This window comes from Nesoenas mayeri (genome assembly GCF_963082525.1).
Source record: "Nesoenas mayeri genome assembly, chromosome: 3".
Taxonomy (NCBI): domain Eukaryota; kingdom Metazoa; phylum Chordata; class Aves; order Columbiformes; family Columbidae; genus Nesoenas; species Nesoenas mayeri.
Genome location: NC_137544.1, coordinates 15,348,647 through 15,368,106, shown reverse-complemented (window position 1 = coordinate 15,368,106; position 19,460 = coordinate 15,348,647). Strand labels below are relative to the sequence as shown.

Sequence of the window (19,460 nt, the reverse complement as noted above, 5' to 3'; positions counted from 1 at the left end):
CAAAAAACCAGACAACTTGAATTTTTAAACTCTTGAAACAGCTCAGATCTCAAACTGCTAAATTAAGTTTCTTAAATGGATGAAATCTGAGCTTCGTAGTGGTTCTTTAAGTAAAGATGCTTGTTTGATGTTTTAGGATTGCATATTTATGTTCATGAACATGTCTTATGTAATTTAATTTCAGCATATAATACATGTACAGCTGATCTCATGATTGAGTGTACCTTCTTGCCCAGTTTTATTTTGCAATGTAAAATGTTCATCTAGAGAAGTATTTGCCATCCACGGATAGCATATTTTAGGCTTCTCCCGTTGTATTTCTGTCCACTCTTTGTGCATTAGATGGAAAGTATGATCCAGATACAGTGAAGTGTGCTCTGTCAGAAGAAATCAGTGCAGATGTCTTTCAAGCAGCGAGGCCCTTCTGTGTGAGTGAGGCAAAGCCTTCGAACTGGGGCAGTCTGTGTATCCTTGGAGAACCTCCCCAGATGCTGGCTCTGCCTCTGCTGCTCTGAAAGAGGTGGCTCCAAAGTGTCTTCCAGCTGTAATTCCTGGTGTCCCTGTGTGCTTGTGGCTGCCACAGGGACAGCTGTGGCACTGCTGCCACCAGTGAGCCCAGAGGGGTACACTTGGGGTAAGGAAAAACAAACATCTGGTTTTGAGGATGGCTCCAAGCTAACCTGCGCAGTCAGTGTAGGATTTGTATGTTCATTTGGGATTTTGAAAAGATTCTCAGAAAGTCTCTAGCCACTGGTAGCTGGAAGGAAGAATAATATACCCCATGTGCTGATTTCGTAGAATTTTCTTTGGAAAACACGCATTTCAAGGTAATCTCTTTCCTCCGAGCTTGCCACTCTGCTTTCTGCTGCTGTACTCTGAGATCTCAAGTGCTGTACTCAAAGGCACCGAGCAGATGTGTGAGACGGTTCTTGAAAAGGGAGTTGTGTCTCTTTCCCGGATAATAGCGAGAAAGCCTTTGCACTTACAGAGCTGGGAAAGGGAATGACCGAGGCCTGTACAACTTAGGGAATGTTTCTTACTCATTTTCCACTCCCTGCTTTGATCATTGCTTCCTAGCGTTGATTTGTGGCACCTCCTTCCCTCCCTTTCTCCTCCCTCTACTTGGCTTCTTCCTGCTGCTTAACAAGCTCAATTGGGTTTATGTATGTAATTCTTTTTTTTTAAGAGAGTTGGAAGGTGGTCTCTAGAAGAATTGCTTTCATCCAAAGCCAGGAGCTGATCAAAGCAACACACAAAAGCTGAATGGGAGCCAAGGCAGAGCTGCCTGGCCAGCCATAAGTTCATGGTTCTGTGCTGGAGAAAGTCAAGCATATCAGCCGAACTGCACTGGAAGCTGCTGATAAGGGATTTTCTCTCCAGTAACACCTGCAAAGTTTATGAGATCCTACAGGAAAATCAAAGAAATCTGCATCAGAATACGTTGTTTCCTACAGAGAGGAATGTGAAAGCATTTACAGGATGAAGTGCCATTGCCTAAATGTATTTATTGCCATATCATATATGAGGCTCAGTCTGCACTGTCACTGCAACACTGGACTATTACCCAGCTCCACATTTACTTCTATGAAGTGACCCCTTAGCACAGTTGTGTGGATGTTAAGTAATGGCATGTACAATTGTCTATGAAAAGAAGGTTCATTCTAAACCAAAAAAGTAACTAAATGAAAGTCGGTGTTATCATTATGCCTGGAAGTAGATTTCCAGTGAATAATATATGGTCAGGCATATATAAAAAGTCTAATTAAGATTTCTTAAGAATTATTTTTGCAGATACAGATTTATTTCAGGCATTGGTCCCAATAGTGATTATGGTTTTTGAAAATGTGTAGTAGTAATCAAATGTATGGCTTTGGACAAAGGACTTTCTACTATGACCAGTTTAAACTTTGTCTGGCATTCTTTCTTCTATATTAAAATAAGCTAAAATAGAATGCCGTTTTTAAACAAATCGTTACTTTAAATACCTAAGAAAAATTCAACTCTGGCTTGAGAGTAGACATAAAAGTTTCTAAGGTGAAGGAAGTTTAAGTTTTCTGTAGTCATAAAGGAAGACTAAACTATGTCTTAAAACCAAAACAGCCTTTCATCTTTAAATAATTAAAGGAATCTGGTTGCAATTGGAGTTTTCTCTTTCCCCAGAAAACTACAATGTGGGCTGTCACAGCCTAGATTCCTTCTCACTAAATTGCCAACATGCCGTTGTCCGGATCTCCAGGCATAGCTGTATATTTTAATGGGTTTATGGCAAGGTAGATTGTTTTCTATTTAGTCAAGTTTTATTTTTTTGGTTCAAAGCAAAGTTGAATTTGTGTGAGTTTAAAAAGATGATTTTTTTATTTTGGTAGACATATCTGGAAATTATTTTTTTGATTTTCTGTAGAAAATACTAATTTGCAATTTTTGCTGCTGTTCCTTGCCTGAATTGTAACATTTTCGTTGAAAAATTAGCACTCTGTCCTTAATGCTTATTGATTTGCAGTTGAAAAAATTGAGCAAAAATAAGAAAATACTTGTTTTGAGCAGAAGTTCCCTTTCCAATGGCCAAAATGGATGTGAAATAATTTCATGTGAAGAATGATCCATTATTTTTTTTTAATTTATTCTCTGCCTGAAGAAAGAAAAAAAAATCAACAGCTTTTTAATAATGTTTTTATTGAAGCTGTTTAACATTGTTTTGTCCAAGTCTGTTTTCATCCCTTTTGATATGGATCTGTGTGATTTCTTCCAAGGACACAGAGGGCAGTTAACAAACGGGCTTGACTTTTCAGTAGGTGGGGAAAATTGCCCATATTTATTTCATTGCAAAGGTGTCCATGTTAATCTCTGCAGCAATCTCCTGAGAATAAAGACATCTCCCTATTATTTACTTCTGAAGTGAGTGACCACACTGATTTTGGTGGTTAATAGAAGCAATTTGGCTTGGGATCTCAAGCTGCCGAAAGCTGGGTGATGTCTTCCCCCTTCCCGCTCTTCCCAGGGCTCTTGAGAGCTGGGCGCCCTTTGCCCTGCGCTCTCCTCCAAACACCCTGTTCCTTTGAAACACGAGTCAGCGGAGGAAATAATCTCACTGTTAATGCAGGAGAAATCCCTTGTCTGTAGTCAGCCTGATTTTTCAATATCAAAAGAAAATATCAGACAAAAATTGAAAGCAAGTGCAAAAGAAAAAAGAAGTGGTAGTGAGATCTGAGTAGTCGTCTTGCAGTATATTCTGTTTATGGAAACAGTAGCAGAATTGTTCTTGGCTGTATAAAGATGGTCGGATTATGTTCTCTGTGACCTGTCATCAACCTTAATCAGAGTCTCTGTGTTTAATCATGAACTACTTTCCAAAGTGGCATTATTAGGAAACCATTAAGTTTAAACTGGACTGGTCTGTAGATAACATTTCTAATATAATTCCACAGAAGATATATGAGTTGTGAGACCTGGTAACAGAAAAGGAGCTGGAATTTCTGGCAAACGTAACTGTGGTTTAAGTTAAAGTTTTTATTAATATGTTGCCTTTAAAATGTAATGGCCAAATAGTGTCTACTGTACTGCCATAACATTATCTGTATAGGAAACACAGAATGACTGGAGACATTTAAATGGTCTGACAACTTTATTGCTGTGGAATAAATTACTTCACTGAAAAAGTGGATTTCAATCAGCAGATCCATAAGTGACTACAGATTTTAATCTTATTAGAACTATAGAGCTGAGCTCTATATCATAAAGGATCATCTTTTCATTTCTCATCAGCTTTTAAAGCTTCAAAATTTCTCATTCTGAGTAAGACTAATAGCAGAAAATCAAACCCTTTTTGAAGTTTCTGACGAAAATCATAGGAATAGTAAAACATTGGTCTGGAAGTGATCTCAAATGAGGAAATGTATTTAAATGTTTCCCACACTCCAGTATTGGATCCTAACCATCAGTCTTCTGAGCCCATTTTTCCTCTCTTTTACTGCCAAGTCATTCTGGCAGAATATTGTGAGGAAACAGAATTGACTTCCAGAAACTAATATTTTTTGCAGAAATTGGCAGTAGTCCACCTATTTACTATGCCTGTAGATGGCTTTGTACCGACAAATAAAAAACTTTGTAAATTACTTCTACGAGTGATAATTTTGTGGTATGTGAACAACTAGATTGCTTTATGAAGGAATAAGTGATAGGACAAGGGGTAATGGGTTCAAACTGCAACACAAGAGGTTCCGCTTAAATTTGAGAAGAAACTTCTTCTCAGTGAGGTTGACAGACACTGGAACAGGCTGCCCAGGGGGGTTGTGGAGTCTCCTACTCTGGAGACATTCAAAACTCACATGGACACCTTCCCATGTAACCTCATCTAGGTGTTCCTGCTCCAGCAGGGGGATTGGACTAGATGATCTTTCGAGGTCTCTTCCAATCCCTGACATTCTGTGATTCTGTGAAGTTTGTTTTCACCTATATGAGCTACAGCAGTATTAGTAAATTGAATGGTTGCTGGAAAAATTCCTGCGTGCTAGCAATCAGTTTTCTTTTGTAATGTCTTGGCATGGCTTTCGTGCCAGCGCTCACTCTTTGCAGCAATTCCCAGGCACACTTCAGAAGTTATGATGGACCAATGACCGTTCCCAAATGGCATTTTGGATGGAGTGACCTTGGTTTGGGGCTGGCAGTAAAGAGAGAAGCTATAATACTGTGCTATGTCTGGATGGGGGTGAATATCAGTGAGAGTCTCTCTTAGTTTTCCTGAATCAAGAATTTTGTGTAACCAGTGGGAATATATTTACCACAGTATCATTGTGGTAAATACATAGAAGATTAAGAATAATATATTTTTTCAAATGCAAAGCTGAAGAAAGCACTGTCTATAATTATGGAAAGCTTCATGGAAATAAAAGGGTAAAACATGGTTACAGTCTTGTGACTGAACTGAATCTGTGAGGATCTTACAGTATGTAACGCTACCATTGAAGACAATCAGTCTTGTGCTTTCTCCAAATTTACTTTTCTTCTTATAGTTGTGTTTGCATACAAGTCCCTGCCCTATGACTTCTCTCATCTTAATCAGATTGTAGTTTTTAATATAAGTTTTCAAAGGTTATTAGAGACTTTACTGAACTTTAAAAATAGCAATGGATTTTGGATGTTACCGAATGGATCTAACTCACGTTCAAAGAGCAAAAGGGTCACACTGACAACATTTCTGGTACTGATCAGTGAACAAATTGTTGATCTGCAGTGTAGAATGCTTTCTCCTCCCAGACAAATTTTAATAGGTAGCCTTTTGGATACTAAAGTCAATAGTTCATCCAAACCAAACCTCTCATTTTATACAAGTGATGAGCTGCCTCTTGCAAGACTCATAACAAATTATTTTAGAATAACAATGAGCTTGGAAATATCTTACCATTCTCGTCTTAGAAATGATACAATAGAAATTATTCTGTCGACCATTTTAAAAGTATGAAACCTGGCTGCTTAAACTGGGAAAATGTATCCATTGCTATACAGTTTTGCTGGAAGGATTAATAAATTGAAGTAGTAATGTCAGTTATGTTTTAGAATACAAAAAATTCACAACCTAATATGGAACTTATCCTCCTTTAATAATTTGTAAGTCATATGCAAGATTGAATTTAATACTAATTAACTGTGTCTTCCTAATTTCTTGCTTGTTTCCTTGACTATTTTTTCAAGCCTTCTTAACACAGCCCACATGTATTCTTTACTTTATTCAGTTTTTGCTGACAGCAGACTTTCTTTGTCAGTCTGTTTCAATGGGAGTTGTAAAAAGCCCTGGATTAATTTCCATGCACTCAAGTCCATAGCTTTCCTTAGGATACACAGTCTACCCCAGGTATAGGATAAATTTTGTGCGGAGTTGCTGTGCTAGATCTTCACTCTTCACAAAATCTTAATACTCCTCACTGATCTTTGTCACAGCCAGGATCTCAGTGACAGGGCTGCATGTCCACCTTCTGCTGGCAATCGCTCTGGGGTATCGGGACCGGTCACTGTCGTGGCTCTCACGGTAGGTACAGCACCCATGGCCACAAGTGAACGCCTGTTCTAAATCACAGCAGCTGGAGTACAGTGGCACAGCAGAATAGCGCAAGTTTTCTTCAAAACCTGACTAGTTCAACTGCAGTTGAACTTGAAGTTGACTCTATATGCGACAGACATTAACCCTTAAGAAGATCCCTGTTTTTCCTAGTCACGTAACCCCTGTTTACCACAGGAATCCTCACAGTTCCTTGTTTGAAATTTCAGGGCTGTTCTCTTTAGTGACTAACACACTGCTTCTCTCATTTTCAGATGCCTGGACTTGGCATCTCTCTTTGGCAGGGTTATCCATGGGTTTCTAAGACAGCGGCCTGACCGGCTTTATTTGTATCTGCAATTGTATCTTACGCTCCCAAGTTCCTCAGAGCGGTTTTCTTCTTTTTATCATAGTTTTAAGCAGTTCTTACAGGTCCAGGTCTTTCCCTTTTTTCTCCCCTTGGTATTGGCAGGTATTTTTCTCTGCATCCTCTCCATGGAAACTGACATTGTGATAGGGAGGTGCCCTTTGATTTATCAGTAGCTGAAGTTGAGGGCTGTACTTCTGGGTCAGTGTGTGTGGGTTTTTTAATAGATTTGGTCACCATCTATGTTCATGGCTTGGAATTTCACAAGCATTTGAAAGTTTAGCCAGTGCTGCCCACTTGTAACTGACAGAGACATAAATCTGGGCTGGGAACGCTGAGTTCATTGAAGCACGAAAACAGGACTTTGCTTCCTGGTGCCACAGAGTCAGCATTTTACAATTCAGGTACCACAGTCTGAGCAGCATTAAAGAGGGGATGACAACCACAATAGAGTTAGTGAGAAACAGCTTCTCCTTTGCTTGCTCCATAGAATAATGTCTCCTGCAACTGAGAGAGTCAGTGGGACTCTGAATGACAACGGCTGGTGCTGGCAAAAAAACCTCATTTTCTGGTTCCAGTGGTGTGTGTCTGAAAATGAAAGATGGCTGTAAAATACTTACCATGTCTTCCAAAGTATGTTCCGGAGTTTATGATTATGTTTGGCACTGTGATTCTAAGATCCCACAGGTACATGAGAGCTGACCAGGTGCACAAATCCAGAAAGCATATTTTTGTTTCGTTTGAAAAATCCGTTTATGTAATTAAATTAGCACCCCAATGGATAAACAAACATGCTTATGTTGTAAAGGTTTCCAGGACCTGTCCCTTGTACAACTAATGTAATCTTAACTGATTCCTTATCTGTAACATCACATCAATAAGATGCTGGTTTCTGCTGTCCTCAGGGTTAAATATAGGGTTTCTGTTTTGTCCACCAGTGAGCTGTGTGAATGCTGAGCTTGTTTATGTCAGATCCCTTTAAAAGGTATATCTATTTCTGTTCCTGATAAACTGTACAGAATAATAGCTGACTTTGTCTATGGAATAGAATTTATAAACAGAAATATAACATTTTTTTCTCATTCATCACAATTGGATCCAGATAGTGATTAGTAAAGCAAGTAAACCTTCATTGCATAAAGCAGTCTGCATTCATAACATCTGATAACGGTGTTGAGTTCTCTCAGAATGTTTTGTTTCACTCTGGATGAATTTAAAATCTTATTTTTCAAGTGCTTTAATTAAGCTTTTCAATAATTAAATAAGTTTGAGAATCAGGTAAACCAGTCTGCTTTGCATGGTCATGTTGAGAACAGGTAAAATCCAGCCCTTTTTTAAGACAAACTTCTGCCACTGCAGTCAAAATTTTGGATATTCTCTTGGATATGCTGTACCAGGGATTTTTTTTTTAAAGTGCAAAAAGTCTTTCAGATGTTATGTGAATTTTTTGTGTTTTGACTCTGTATTTAAATAAAGCAGTCTGTGTAAGAAAGTCTATGTGGAATGGATGACAGCTGAATGCTGTTTCCATTCCTGAAGGTGCAAGTTTGATTGTTACCATGTCGAGAGCATGATCATGTATTTTTATTTCTCTTTGGTCCAGACTTTCAAGACTGTGATGGACAGTCATGTAAAACCATATTGTACCTGCCGCTGAAAATGTAGAGATGGGTCACTGAGCCCACAGATGCCTCCAACCTAACGTGAGAAAATATTAGTTCATAATATGGGAAGGAATTAAAAAAAAACCCAAAGAATTAAATATGTATCTGTCAAGTATCTTGACAGTTACTTGTCTTTGTTATATTAAACCTAAACCATCACTATAACAATGACAAAGAATTATCAAGATACCTGACAATCATATAATGGTTGAAAGATGGATTAAAATTAGAACTAAAAATCTTCTGGTGCCTTTGTGCAGAAATATAATTTAATATAATTCATTTTGGAGCTTCACCTTGGGTTTCTTGCGTACACCTCTGGCAGAGGTTTTTAAGGACAATATTGGAGTTGGGCTTTCCTCATTGTATTCAGCTGTGTTTGGTGTGGGTGAAGCAGAAGAGGAGCCAGAGGGTTCCTGTCAGTGAGGAAAGGGAACCGTAATCTGCTTTTTGTGTTGGAAGAGAAGATGCAGAAGATGCATCCTCGCTTCTGCATTAGCACTGAGCATCGCTACCAGGCTTTACAGCTTCCTAATTACCCTTCAGCAAATGGACACATCAATACCGCTCACTGCAAATTTTCTGTTCGATTTTGTGTTTATATGTGTATATTTTGTTAGTAGCACCTGCTTCTTCTCTAGATCATGTTCTTAAATGCTACCTGCATGGTTTTATAATTCTTATTGTGCTTCTCTTAATTTTATATATATATATAATATCAGTAGGCTATAATATCTAGTATTAACCATGCTATATATCTAGTATTAATGTGCTACAGAGAAGCATACAAGAATGTTATTATATATGTAAAACACGCTTTACGAAGTCCTCAAAAGATCCCCAAGTCCTCAGCTTTGTGTGTTGTTTGTCTCAAACACATTTTTCCATCAAGAGCAGAACGTGGTTTCATGGTGGTTTTGTATTTTCTTGACTGATTCCTACTGGCCGCTTCCCGGCCGGCTGGTTTCCCCGGCGGCACTGAGGAGGGGCTGGTCCGTGTGTCGGAATTACTGCCACAAACAGGAAGCATTTCATGCTCTCTATTCACAGTGACTTGAGGAGGGAAAGGACATGGGGCCCAGGGCAAGAGCCACTTTGTACTAGGAAAAGAAAGCTGACATGGCTTTTGGTTATACTGGTTCATTGTACTCGCTGTGGAAAGCGGGCGGCTGTTAAGTACGTGGGATATTCAGCTGGAATAGACTGGCTCCTCAATGACTGAATGAGTAAATTACGTGGTTTCACTAACAATAAAGTCCTAATAATTAAATGCAAAATCAAATAATATTTCATTCTGAAAAAAACAAAGAAACAAAAACCCCCACATTTACTCCTTAAGCCATGGTGGTCCGTGCAAACTTAGTTACACAAAACTGTGCTATTCCCCAGATCCTTCAACTTTTATTCTGTTCAAATCATATAAATCAGAAAGGCTGTTTTACGGATGAGATTGCTGACTATTGAAAATGCATCTCCTCAATTGCTTTATAAACAAAGGAATTACTTGAATCAGATTTCTAGTCACATCTTCAAGAAGGTGTCGAAACTTTCTGCTTTTCTGCTGAATTACAGAAAGCTGTTACTTTTAGATAACTTCCTGTAATTTATCAGCAGGATCTGCTCAGTGACGGCTGCAATGTTCTTTTCCTTTGCCTTTCTTTGTGGACAATGAAGCTTCTCTCTTTCATGAGAAATGTTGTAGTGTGAAATCAACTTGCACTGATTGAGTTCTGAGTGCTAAAATTGAAATTATATATATATATATTTTTCTTCTTGTCACTTTTTTTTTTGAGGAGATGGGAAATTCTTACGCTGGTCAGCTCAAGACAACACGGTTTGAAGAAGTGTTGCATAATTCTATAGAGGCCTCTCTCCGCTCAAACAACTTAGTGCCCAGACCAATCTTCTCTCAGTTGTATTTGGAAGCTGAACAGCAACTGTCATCACTAGAAGGTAGGAAATAGTGACATTTATATTTCTGCTCAAAGACAATTCTGTTGTTTGCTCTCCCGAGGATCAGCACAAACATTTCAAATCATAATACAGAAAACCAAAAATATTTAAAGATTTTCTTTGGAAATTTTATGTTCTAATATATATATACTAGAATTGGTTTATAAATACAAAATGTATTCATTTTGACAAAATTAAACCACTTGCTTGCTCAGATTTATTAATATGCATAAACGGAAGTACTAGGAATTATTACATTGGATATGTGGAGAAATCTTTGGAGATTTGTAATATAAATATGCTATCCTATAATTTATCATATGCTGCTGAAAGTTATACAGTAAATGATGGTAAATATTATAGATTTGTAAATTATATATGCTAAGACTGATTTTCATTGTGAATCAATACAGCAGAAATTCTTTTAGCTTTTAAGAAGATTTATAATTACTTCAGGCATAATATTTTAGTTATTCTGTGGTTGCAAGGGTAAAAATTTAGTATGTGTTCTCTCATAAACCCTGCAGAAGTTGGTTTTTAACACATGGGATTTCTCACTGAAGTTTTGTATGTGTTTAGAGCAGTCTGCTTTCTGAGTATTTAAATGGACTGTGTAGATCTGATAAGCTAATTCATGATACAATTTGGTGTTTTGCTGTGCTGTTATGTGTAGTAGTCTCACAGTTTTCTGTGAGTTTACTGGTGTGTGCGGAACATTGACATCCATTTTTGTCAGCAGAGTGGTGTTTCATTTATTTTGACCAGGTCTACATGGTTGTTCCTCATGTGGGAGAGGTCTGCATGTTCATGTCGTGTACTCCAGCCTCATTGTAAATTAAAATCTCTATTTCTCACTACATGAATCCCTGTGCTCTGAGGGCCAGGAGACATGTGAAGCAGAGAGCCATCCTTCGGGTCTTGTATAAGCCCCTGTCCTCCACTCTAATTGCTATCTTTCCTTGGTGTGGTGGGTTGACCTTGGCTGGATGGAAGGTGCTCACCAAGCCGCTCAGTCACTTCACTCCTCAGCAGGATATAATGAGTGAGAAAATAAGACGGAAAAAACTTGTGTCAAGATAAAGGCAGTTTAATAAAGCAAAAGCAAAGACTGCTTATGGAAACAAAGGAAAACAAAAGATTTATTTTCTGCTTCCCATCAGCAGGTGATGTCCAGCTGCTTCCCAGGAAGCAGGGCTTTAGTATAGGTAGCAGTTGCTTGGGAAGATGAACTGTAATAACAAATGCCCCCCACAGTCCTTCTTTCTCTTAGCTTTTATTGGTGAGCAGACATCATATGGTATGGAATATCCCTTTGGTCAGTTTAGGTCAGCTGTCCTGGCTACGTCCCCTCATGACATCTAGCTCACCCCCAGCTTGCTCCTGAAGGGAAATGTTGGAAGGACAACCAGAGCACTGGTGTGGGATCAACACCTTTCAGGCTACCAGTACACAGCACAGCACCATGAGGGATGCTAAGGGAAAAATTAACTGTATCTCAGCCATACCCAATGACCTTGGCATTCTGACATGGTGATGCACTCAGCGTATCCCTGGTCAGAGCTGCATGCTGGACCTCAGTGCAGCAAGTGTTCTCCTGTGGTGAAGGAGACATGGTGCAAACAATTCACGCAAGGTAGTGTGGTGGATCGGTGCAGCCCAAGTGTTCTGGCTTTCCATTTTGTGGACTGGTAACACATTATAGGTGTTCAATGTAGCATTTGACAACAAAATTAGCCACCAATAAATAAGGCTGATATTACAGATCTTTGTTTCTGATGATGTCACAATATCAAAATTACTGGGGAGCCTCACAATTGAGTATATAGTCAGTTTAACAAAAAAACAATTTTATTTTTTTAAGGTTTATCAATAACCTATTGTAATGTCATTATTTTTAGTTGTGTTGGTATTTTTTTTTAACTTTTTTTCTGTCTCCTTTTGATACATAAATGACCATCTAAACAAGGAAAAAAGTACTTAGCCAATGAGACTAACCTAATATCATTACATGTCTGTCATGATAATTTATGCCTAAAAATAATTTGTGCAAAAGAGACTGTTCTGTGCCTGGAGACAAGTTAAATGAACCTCTTGGTCCCTTCTGGCCTAGGTGTTATTTTTTTGCCATGAACTTGCAAACACATACTTTCCAGTGAGAATGGTTTTCTAGTCTACATATTCTAAATTTGACAAAAGCATGCACATTAGAAATGTATACCTTTATAGTAATTTATGTAACTAAATTTGCCTATAAAATTATTTGGAGCTCTGTGTACCACATTCACCTAAGTTGGTTTAGACAGAATGTTAGATCTCCTTGGCTACAATAATAGTATTTTTTATTCTGTTTTTGTTTGTTTGTTTTCCTACCTTTTTATTATCGCTGTGTTTCCCGTCTTCTTCAGGACTGGCAGATTCATGTAGTGCTTAGAATAGTCCAAAACCATCATTATTTAAACAAACCTTCAGTTTGCTGTGTTCTCACTGGTCATACACTTCTAATGAGGATCTTCTGAAGTCTTCTTAATTTTCTTAGCCTTTGTAATTGCAGAACGTATATGCAAATAATAGAATCATAGAATTGTTTTCATTGGAAAAGACCTTTAAGCTCATTGAGTCCAACTGTTAACCTAATACTGCCAAGTCCACCTCTAAACCATGTCCCTAAGAAACTTGTCTACATGTCTTTTAAACCCCTTCAGGGATGGTGACTCCACCACTTCCCCGGGCAACCTGTTCCAATGCCTCACAACTCTTCCCATGAAGAATTTTTTCCTGATATCCCATCTAAAACTCCCCTGGTGCAACTTGAGGCCATTTCCTCTTGTCCTATCACTTGCTACTTGAGAAAAGAGACCAACACCCTCCATGCTACAACCTCCTTTCAGGCAGTTGTAGACAGTGATAAGGTGTCCCCTCAGCCTCCTTTTCTCCAGGCTGAACAGCCCCAGTTCCCTCATCTGCAACTCATAAGACTTGTGCTCCAGGCCCTTCACCAGCTTCATTGCCCTTCCAATAAATGGTCCGGATGTTCAGGAACTTTCTAGGACTATACATGAAAAACTCTTTACAATAGGAGGCAAGGTTATTTGGCTTTAAGAGATATAGCTTTCATGTATACATCTGCCTAGTTATTACCATGCAAACTACAAATTAAACCTGTGGACTGGGTTGCCAGTTATTAGAAGTCATTATCTGTGGGGCTCTTTAGTCTGATTCTTCACTTCTGAAATCAAAATCCCAATTGAATCACAATCACATTCACAGTTCCGATTCTCTAATCACGTCCTGTGTCTCAAATACAAAAGACTTTTCTTCCATTTTTCACTTGAGTTCTCAGATTCATTTGGGTGCCACCTTTTAGTCCTGTGTATTATGTTTCTGCCAAAGAGGTATGAAGCTGATTTCAAAAGTTAAAGACAAGTGCTATTTTTCTGTTGGTATCCAGCTCCTATAGCCTCACTGTCACTGGGACATCGGTGGACCAGGCTGAGAAGCAGCATGCAAAGCAATGCAGAGCAACAGAGGGACACTTGGCTCCACAGCAGGGAGATTGCTCATTGCGAGGTTTTGTATTCAGCTCTGGTAGCAGCACCATGTTCTGACGGGAGCTTTGCAGCAACTCCTCCTGTCTGTGGTTGACTGGTTCCTTCCCTGAGCTGCATTTAAGGCAGGCTGGCTGTCCATTGATATGATATATTTTGTGGCTTTTGATTCAAGCCTTGTTGCTGCAATCAGGTGACAGCAGCTCATTCTTGTGTATTACAGGTACACGTTTGCTCTTGTACTGTTTTCATGTTGGGCTGAAAGTTCTGTAGCTCTCCTGTTCCTTAGTCTTCACTTCCATTTCTTGTCTCTAACTCTTTTTTTTTTTTTTTTTTTATTTAAAAATGTGAAAGTACTTGTTATGGATGAACAAACAGTTTTCCACTGACCAAAGGGGGAATCCCACATCCTGCCACCACCACTCCTCCTAACCGTATTTTCCCATTTTCTGCCTTTTCATCAGTTCGGGCATTTGTTGGATCTTACACTGAACTAATTTAATACATAAACCCAGTAAAAAACCCTGTTCGCTTTTGTTTGTGTACTTTCTTTGCTACTGGGTTCACGAGCTGGGACGGCTCAGCACAGGCTGCAGGGAGTGTCAGAGCTGGCACAAAGAGGCAGGGAGTGTGGGGAAAAAGAGAGCCAGACTCACCCCTTTCTCATTGCATTTGGATGTTAGTCAAGGTTAAGTCATAACATGGAACTTACCCCTGACTTAAATAGCAAAGATGGAGAGCTTCACTTTTCCCTTTGTTCATTTTCAGCATTTTTGTCTTTGGCCTACACTCTTAAAACAGTCATGTTTAATATTCTGTCCTTATCTGTGAGCACCAGGACTGGAGCTTGATGTTTAGATACTTAAAAGTAAACATACCTTTCAAATCCTCTTCTAGATTGGAGTGTAGGGTGTAAGTCTCAATAACCTTTAGAGACAAATCTTCAAACTCCAGATTTACTTCCTTCAGCTGCCTCCCTAATTCTCATTTATTCTGTAGAATTAGTTTAGCTGATTTTACAATCCTTTCTCAATAAAATAAAAAGTAATTCTGGAGAGGATCATAGAGAAAAAAAAAATCCTTGATGAATATCCTATGAAATTCTTAGTGCCTGATCCAAAGGCAGTCAAAGCGAAGAGAGTATGTCCAGTTGACACTGGGCTTTGGAGGATGGCCGCAATGTGCTTCATTGTTTTTCTGTTTCACCACTTCAGGACTGGGGTATGGCTTCTTGGGACTGGCTGCTTAGTGTGGATGGAGTTCGTGGGGAATTGCCTTGAGTATCTTTTATTTCTATTTTATATATCTATATATCTATATCTCTCTCTCTCTCTATATATATATTTACTAGTAGTGTATCTATCAGTATTTTGTTATTTTATTAAACTGTGTTTATCTCAATCCAAGTTCCTCCCTTCCCTTTTGATTCTCTCCCCTGTCGGGGGTGGAAGGGGAAGGGGGTGGGTGAGCGGCTGTCGTGGTTGTATTGCTAGCTCGGGTTAAACCATGACAAGCCTATATCATGTATTCTTCTCCCCAGCATTCAGTATTGCTTGCCAGGCTGGCACAGTCCATGCACAGGCTGCTGTGAATCATCTTCCTGGATATGTGCCTTGACATTGCAGAGGGAGCAGCAGTGCTTTACTCGGAGCTTCGCATTCTGGTCAGGGACAGATGACCTGCGAATTAGGTGTTCTTAACATGGCATTGGCTGTGGTGAACCTGGTTTCAAAAAGGAACCGTTTCTTCAGTTCCCTGTACAATATCAAAGACATGGTCAATACCTAATTAATAACATCTGTACTTGGACTGTAGCCAGGACATTCTAAAGTGCTAAGAAGTAATGACTTTGGGTTTATATTCGCTGTTACTATTATAAACGAAGGATACAGTGTTGTGATCAACAAGAGTTCAAACACCAAGAGGCCCTTAAAAATCATGAGATTAGCTTAACAATAATGAGATTGAAAAAAATAATAAATTGAAGCTTCTTTTTATTTGTCCTCCAGTGGTTTTTTTTTTACTTTCACAGATGCAATTGGGTCATTCTTTTGAACAGGCTTTTTGCACAAGAACATGCTCTATGCACAAGAGCTAAAAGCTTTATTTTTTGATGAAAGATGTTCAATTGTAAGCATGACTGGAAGCTGGAGAAGTTGGCAGAAGTAAAGTTATTGTCAAGAGGAGAGAGCCAGTTTGCTGTAATACTTTTTGTAACTGGGTCACCCTGCTCATTCATTGGTTGGTTGCCAGCATTTTCTGTTGTGTCAGAATCATTTATGCTGTGATAATTTGTAGCAGGCAGCAGAGCAGATAATGAGGAAGAAGAAGAAGAGGAGGAGGAAGAAAGCTCAGAATCAAGTAGTCCTGTTTCTTACCAGATGAAGCCTCCTCCAGAAGGATGTTGCACTACTGATGGTAAGAAATGCCCTAAACGTGTTGTCAGATGGCATTTGTGCTACTTAAAAGGGTAGGATTAGGGCCATTTTCCCCATAATTCATCAGAACAAGGTAATATATACAATATAAAAATCCTAAAAATGTAGCGTTTGTTACCTGCCAGATAAAGCTGGATTCCTCTTGGTTGCACTTATATTTTGCAGAGTGTTTGCCTGGTGTGTCAGATAAACATTTGTGTTGGAACGCATGACATGAGGATGGAAATTCAGTTCTCTTAGGCAACGTGACCTTTATAAGGTTGAGTTTGCAGGCCTGGTGTTTGCTGAAACGAATATGATAATTCCGATGGCTTTATCACTGTTATTTTTTATTTAAAGTGTACCTCGTTCAATGTTGCTGTAAAAAATACTCAGAAACTCAGGAAAAGCCAGTGAAATTTGCCCGATGTTGAATTTTTGAATGTCTGACCTGATATATGATGATGTTAGTAGGTTGCAAAACATAATCAAAATAAACTTTACATTTAGATTTGTTTATTGTACTGGTAGTGTCTGTTTATGGCTGGCTGAAGGCAGGGATCAAAATTATCTCTTAGTTTGCCCTTGACCTCAGAGGAAACAATGTTTTCATTAAAACTATAGGAAGTCTTTTAATAAAGGCGATTTGAGTATTAAACAAAAAAATCTTGTCAACTTAAAAATATATTGAATTGATTTTTTTCTAGGTTTCTGCCAGGCTGGTAAAGATTTGAGACTGGTGTCAATTTCCAATGAACATATTGATGTACCATCAGGGTTTTTACTTGTTGGTGCAAAGTCACCAAATTTACCTGATCACCTTTTAGTGTGTGCTGTGGATAAAAGATTCCTGCCAGATGACAACGGGCGCAATGCCCTGTTGGGTAAGTGTCTATGATTGCAGTAGTGGATGCTTCTGTGGGCTACAATTGATAACTAATCTTTTTTTGCAGAGTGAGTTCAGCAGATTTCACTCCTGTTTCATGTCTACAGTAACGCTCATGGGTGATGCACAACAAGATAACAACTCAGAGCTGACTGTGTTTGCTTTGGAAAGATACAGAGTGAGCCAGTTCATTAGAAATGCTTCATCACCTTCTATCCATCAGTCCAAGACTAAAGTCCGATTTGTTTATGTTATTGCTGGAACTGCACATCTGGTAACTGGACTAGTCAAACAGCTGCCTGTCTCTATTTTAGTTTTCCAAGTACTAACATGGACAGTCTGTCAAGTAGAGCTTTCAGGCTACTATATGCATGTAAACAGTTTGATGATAGTTTGGACTAGAAAAGTTTATGACCTTTTTGATTTATCTTTTTGAGATAGGGATAATATTCTCCCCTGTGTTTGAACAACGGAATGGGTTCTGGACCCTAACCTATGACTCTGCTATTATCACAATATAAATAAATATGAATTATTACAAGTTGATTGTTTTCCTGTATAAGTACTCCGGTAATACTATATTTTTGAATAATAGTGTTTGTAGGATACTCTAATTTGTTGCTTTTCATCTGTTTAAAAATCTAGCTTCTGACATAAAACTCGGTCCTTCTGTTTTTATTGTAGCCTTTCTGATGGCCATTACCCTCATCCAAATCAACCCAAATAGGCATGATCTGCCATCATGTGAATGACTTAACTGAATATCAATGTTATGACAGTGGAATAATTTTTATATTGGGACAAGTTGTATTAATATATAATCAGGTGGAAAACTCTTTGTTCAATCAGACACTTTAATGTTCTTATGTATTATTTTCTTAGTTAGTTAACCAAAAAATGCTGTATTGTGTCTCTGTACAAACACAAGATTCAAAAAGGAAAAAAAGAAACATTTGTCATGTCTTTTAATCGTTTTCTTTCACAAACACTGAGGGATATGACATGAACTCAGTTACCTCAGTTTCAGCAACTCTTCAAGGCATTTGGGATGACAGTGTAGTGTGAAGGTGCATAATATAATTCCATGTACAGTAACTTCTCTCCTCATGTGATCTTGCAGGGTTGGATTGGTCATAGTACATTTGACCAGTGACAGTAAAAGAATTAAGAGGGTTGTAAATCACCCACGTGTTGCCATTTTAAAGATAAAGGCAGGAATGTTGTACCACTCAAGTCATTCAGTGCTGGCACAATTAACAGCTTAAGCTCCTTAGGCTGTTAGCAGAGAGGAAGTAATGTATTTGTTAATTGCGTGCTAAACAAGGGCAGAAAAAAGCAACAGGAACATAACTGGGAGGTTTTTATGCTACTTGCATCCTCAGCTTGCTTATTTAATACATTTTAGTTTCCTGAAACCATTTAAATGCTTATTTTTGGCTGTTGTTACACACTTAAACACCAGTGAATCACATTCTTTGGCAAATAATTTTAGTAATTCTGTAGGATGACTTTTATGTATTTTATAACAAGCTTAAATATGAAAGAACTTACTTTAAGATCCAATGTCTTAATCTGAAAGCTGGGAATAAAATAAGGTTCCCGGTCCCTAATCTAATGAAAAAACATGATATATGTTATTGAAGTGAGGATTGCATCCTATTCATACAATAGATCATACTGTAGATAGAAATAATCCTGGTTCTCATACACTGATGCAAGTCAAATCAGGGTAAGTAAAATTAGAAGCAGACATGAGTAGTCTCACAGTTTCAAACAAATAGTGAGATAAAAGACAGAACCATTCTTGCTTTAAAATCTCTGTCTATTAGTATAACATAGTGACCTCTGCCCTGTGACAGACTTAAGTTGAAAACATTTGATATGAAGAAGGAAAGCTCTTTTCGTTGTCTTACTTTTAAAGATGGGATAGAAAGTTTATTTTTGGTATTCTGAGTTTAGGCTGTTCTCATTCAAACATGCTGGACTTTTGAAACAACATGGGAAGTGGTCCCTTCAAGCCTTTCTAAGTTTAGGGGGAAATGGAATTGGATTCATGCTGAATTGAAATGAGCCGTTATCATGGATCAGAGTATATCCCAGACTTTTGGTAAGGCTTATTGGTGATACAGGCATATCACTTGTAACCCTTCAACCCCAACGTTTTTTCTAAATTTAATGTGTTTTTTTTTTCTTTTTTGTACTGTTGTTTTTGTAAGGCAGCTCTTACTCAGTACTGTACATTTTTTCCAAAACAATTTATTTGAAAGGAAAAAAACACTAATGAATTACCCAGTAGTTGCCTGGTTTCACATAGTCCTTCTGCATATGTTTGTGAAGATGCCTGTGGAACACACAAAAATTCCAGAAGAAAACAGGAAATGTTGCAGTATTTCTGGGCTTTTGACTTATGGTCTTGTTCCCATTAGGGGCTGTTGACATTGCCTCGGGGGCATGTGCCAATTTATTGATTATGCTAATAAGTTGTCCCACCATCGAGGCATATGTGCTTGTGATTTGGAAGTAATTTCTGTTGGAGGTTGTTTTGTGTCTTTGTTTTTACAATTGATGTATTACTCCATAGGAAAACACAACAAAAA

At 38.4% G+C, this 19,460-nt stretch overlaps 1 protein-coding gene across 1 annotated transcript in view; it reads left to right on the top strand.

Moving 5' to 3' along the window:
- Window positions 1–9,858: 9,858 nt before the first annotated feature.
- GREB1 (growth regulating estrogen receptor binding 1) overlaps window positions 9,859–19,460 on the top strand; it is a gene marked incomplete at both ends in the record, with an annotated part of 58,417 nt that continues 48,815 nt past the window's right edge. Inside the window, 3 exons of the mRNA XM_080342018.1 lie at window positions 9,859–10,015; window positions 15,859–15,978; window positions 16,685–16,861. Coding sequence (XP_080198144.1) covers window positions 9,859–10,015; window positions 15,859–15,978; window positions 16,685–16,861 — 454 coding nt within the window. The remainder of the gene's footprint in view (window positions 10,016–15,858; window positions 15,979–16,684; window positions 16,862–19,460) is intronic.